Below are 3,567 nucleotides of genomic sequence, written 5' to 3'. Positions count from 1 at the left end.
GATGGGAAGGGTAAACAAAGGAGGAGGCTGCAATGCTTGGTAAGAAATGTATGCATTATCCTGCCCATGCAATTGTAACCCCTCTGTACAGTTTGTTCACAAATAAAATAAAATAAAATTTAAAAAAAAATATGGGACTAGAAAGAAAATGAACAATGGTCTTTGTCAATCATATATACTCCATTATCAATGTCCCAGAAAAGCCCTCTAAGACACATACACAATGCATCTAATTTAGAGTTCTATACAACTTAAAACATTAAGCTTTAGCCAACTAGAACAAAGTGCTCTTATAACCATACTCACTTAGCAATGCACTTTATTAACCTATGTTTTCCTCCTCACTCAAATACCTGATATGAACACATGCAAGATGTCCCTTATGCCCAATTAGCCCCAAAGTACTGATCTGCTTGCTTACATTATGAAAGTTGTGCTTCTTCTTATTTATTTATTTATTTATTTTGTTGGTTGTCAGTCTTGAACTCTGGGCCTGGGCACTGTCCCTCAGCTCTTCAGCTCAAAGTGAGTACTCTACTGCTTGAGCCACAGCACCCCTTCCAGTTTTCTGAGTGGTTTACAGGAGACAAGAGTCTCATGGACTTTCCTGCTCAGGGTGGCTGTGAATCATGATCGTCAGATCTCAGCCTCCTGAGTAGCTAGGATTACAGACGTGAGCCACCGGTGTCCAGCTGTGCTTATTATTATAATTACCTAGTTAAATTAAACATTAAATATATCGATGAAACATGAAGGCTAAAAGAAATAGTTTCAATGAAACTATCTGAATGTTTTCAAAATATCTAGAAATTTTGACTTGTTTAAAAAACAACCAGGCACCAGTGGCTCATGCCTATACTACTAGCTCCTCAGGAGGCTGAGATCCAAGGATAGTGGTTCAAAGTCAGCCTGGGCAAGAAAGTTCTTGAGACTCTTATCCCAAATTAATTACCAAAAAATCTGGTAACACAGCCATGGCTCAAGTGGTAGAGCACCGTGAGTTAAAAAGCAGAGCTAGGGCTGGGAAGTTGGCTCAGTGGTAGAGCGCTTGCCTTGCATGCCTGAGGCCCTGGGTTCCATTCCTCAGCACCACATAAGCAAAAAGAAAAAAGCCGGAAGTGGCGCTGTAGCTCAAGTGGTAGAGTGCTTGCCTTGAGCTGAAGAGCTGAGGGACAGCACCCAGGCCCAGAGTTCAAGCCCCACAACCGCAAAAAAAAAAAAAAAAAAGAAGCACAGAGAAGCCCCTACCACTCCTGTTTCCCAGCCCTTCTGACTTGAGGATATGGAGTCACTGCAACAATGACCTAACAGCTTACCTGCCAAGATAAAGGAACCCATGAGGCTCACTTCCCATCTAATCTGAACCTTATGCATGGTCTGCCATCACTTAATTTAAAAAGGGAATATAAAGAAACATAGTTTACGGATAAAAACAAAATAAAAGCTGGGCACTGGTGGCTCAGGAGGCTGAGATCTAAGGATCATGGTTTGAGGCCGGCCTGGGCAAAAAAGTCCACAAGTCTCTAATCTCTAGGAGACTACTCAGAAAAAGCTAGAAGTAGCTCTGTGGCTCAAATAGTAGAGCACTAGCTTTGAGCACAAAGGCTCAGCAATAACCCAGGCCCCCAGTTCAAGATCCAGGACCAGAAAAAAAAAATCTATTACTGATAGCAGCCAATCTTGAGGGTAAGAGATTATATTAACTTTACACAAAAATGAAAATGAGAAGCAAGAACTAAGCCCAGAGGCTTCATTGTTCTTTGGAAGAAGAGTGCAAAGCCTTTCTCCACAGCCGCCATTTCACTTGTATGAGCACTCTGAACATTTCCTTTTTTTTTTTGGTGGTGGTACTGGGGATCCAACCCAGGGCCTTAAGCATGCCAGGCAAGTTATTCTTCCTAGTTACTGACCACTGAGTTAGATCCCCAGACCCTAATCCCCTTGGGGAGCGTGCTTGAGTTTTAAGTGGTCTTTCTACTCATGGACAAAGCAGGTCCATTCCCTAGAGGTAGCTGATCACATACACAAACCTCCAGGCATTTCTTCCTTTTTGGAAAGCAGAGTGGGTAAGGGAAGAAATATGGTTTTTTTTAGAATGAGGAGGGAATTTGTGTTCTCATTCACACGGGAAGACCCAGCAAACAGTGAGTCTAATTTCCCCCTTCATCCCCCAGTAAGGGCTGACCCATTCTACTCCTTAAGAGTCCCACCTGCTGGAGTTGTGAGAGGACTTCAGGGACTTGGCAGAGATGATGTTTAAGGAGAGGATCGCATCAATGGCAGCTTCGTCTACCTCAGGCTTATTCCTAATCCGGCCTAGAAGAAAAGATAAAGGAACCATAAGACAGACATATTCAAAATAGGAGAGTTATTAAGCCAAAAAGAGACTTTCCAATCTCTGTGTAACTTCAAGTCTTTGGAGGTCAGGGGTCAGCACAGATCCTGAGTGGCTCTCCCAGGCTGCCTACCGGTGCTCAGCTACACCTCACAACCAAGACAAGTTTCAAACTCAAGGCCTCTACCTGCCCAGAACAACCTTCTACACATTCCCTGTACTCCAAAGCGGGGAATAATGACACTGCTAAAGAGCCGGACTGTTGTACGCACCTACCACCAATTCCCGAACATCTTTCCAGTGGAGCTCACTTCCTTTCTCGTGGATAATGGTCACTGTGATCCTTCGCTGGATGCCCTGGGTAAGGGAAGAGAGGCATTCAGCTGGGGAACAGTGTCTTGTAGGTTGTTTGATGTTGGTTGAGCCGGAAGGAGAAGGAGGAGGGAAAAAGCTATCTACACTTCTAAACAAAGGACTGAACAATAGTCAGCTATAGATGTGGTTTCTATTTTATTTTGCCAGTAATGGGGCTTGAACTCAGGGGCTGGGCACTATCCCTGAACTTCTTTTGCTCAAGGTTAGCACTCTACCATTTGAGCTACAGCACCACTTCTGGTTTGTTTGTTTGTTTAGGTGGTACTGAGTAATGGAACCCAGGGCTTTATGCATGCTAGGCAAGCACTCTACCACTAAGCCACATTCCTGATTATGTGTCTCAGAGTATAAGACTCCAAGCAAAATGGCCACCTGGCCCCGAACCATGTTTTTTGCCGGTCCTAGGACTTGAACTCAGGGCCTAAATGCTGTCTCGGAGCTTTATTTGCTTAAAGCTAGTGCTCTACCACTTGAACCACAGTGCCACTTCTGGCCTTTTTCTGAGACGTTAATTGGAGTCTCACACTTTTCTGCCTGGGCTGGCTTTGGACCTAGATCCTCAGATCTCAGCCTCCTAAGTAGCCAGGATTACAGGTGTGAGACACTGGTGCTTGGCTTTGAAACATTTTTGAGCACTGAGTGAATTCACTTGTTTGGTTGAGACAGTGTCTTGCTAGGCAGCCCAGGCTAGCCTCAAAATGAATCCTTCTGTCTCAGTCTCCCAGTGCTGGGATTACAGGCATGTGCCAATACAACAGGCTTTGAATTTACTTTTGATTTATTAAGGGGGGGGGCATACATTTCAAGTACTCCATTGAAACTGTCATCTTCTACCCTCATTTTTTTTTGGGGGGGGG

The 3,567-nt window shown here is 44.2% G+C and overlaps 1 protein-coding gene across 1 annotated transcript in view; it reads right to left on the bottom strand.

The window, feature by feature from the left end:
• The window catches only part of LOC105997376 (kinesin-like protein KIF1B), a 60,228-nt gene that overhangs the window by 26,674 nt on the left and 29,987 nt on the right, over positions 1–3,567 (bottom strand). Inside the window, exons 9-10 of the mRNA XM_013031798.1 lie at positions 2,608–2,692; positions 2,211–2,316 (exon numbers count right to left, since the gene is read on the bottom strand). Coding sequence (XP_012887252.1) covers positions 2,211–2,316; positions 2,608–2,692 — 191 coding nt within the window. The remainder of the gene's footprint in view (positions 1–2,210; positions 2,317–2,607; positions 2,693–3,567) is intronic.

This window comes from Dipodomys ordii, unplaced genomic scaffold (assembly GCF_000151885.1).
Source record: "Dipodomys ordii isolate 6190 unplaced genomic scaffold, Dord_2.0 Scaffold6, whole genome shotgun sequence".
In the NCBI taxonomy this organism is placed as follows: domain Eukaryota; kingdom Metazoa; phylum Chordata; class Mammalia; order Rodentia; family Heteromyidae; genus Dipodomys; species Dipodomys ordii.
This window is presented reverse-complemented; position numbering and strand designations above follow the sequence as displayed.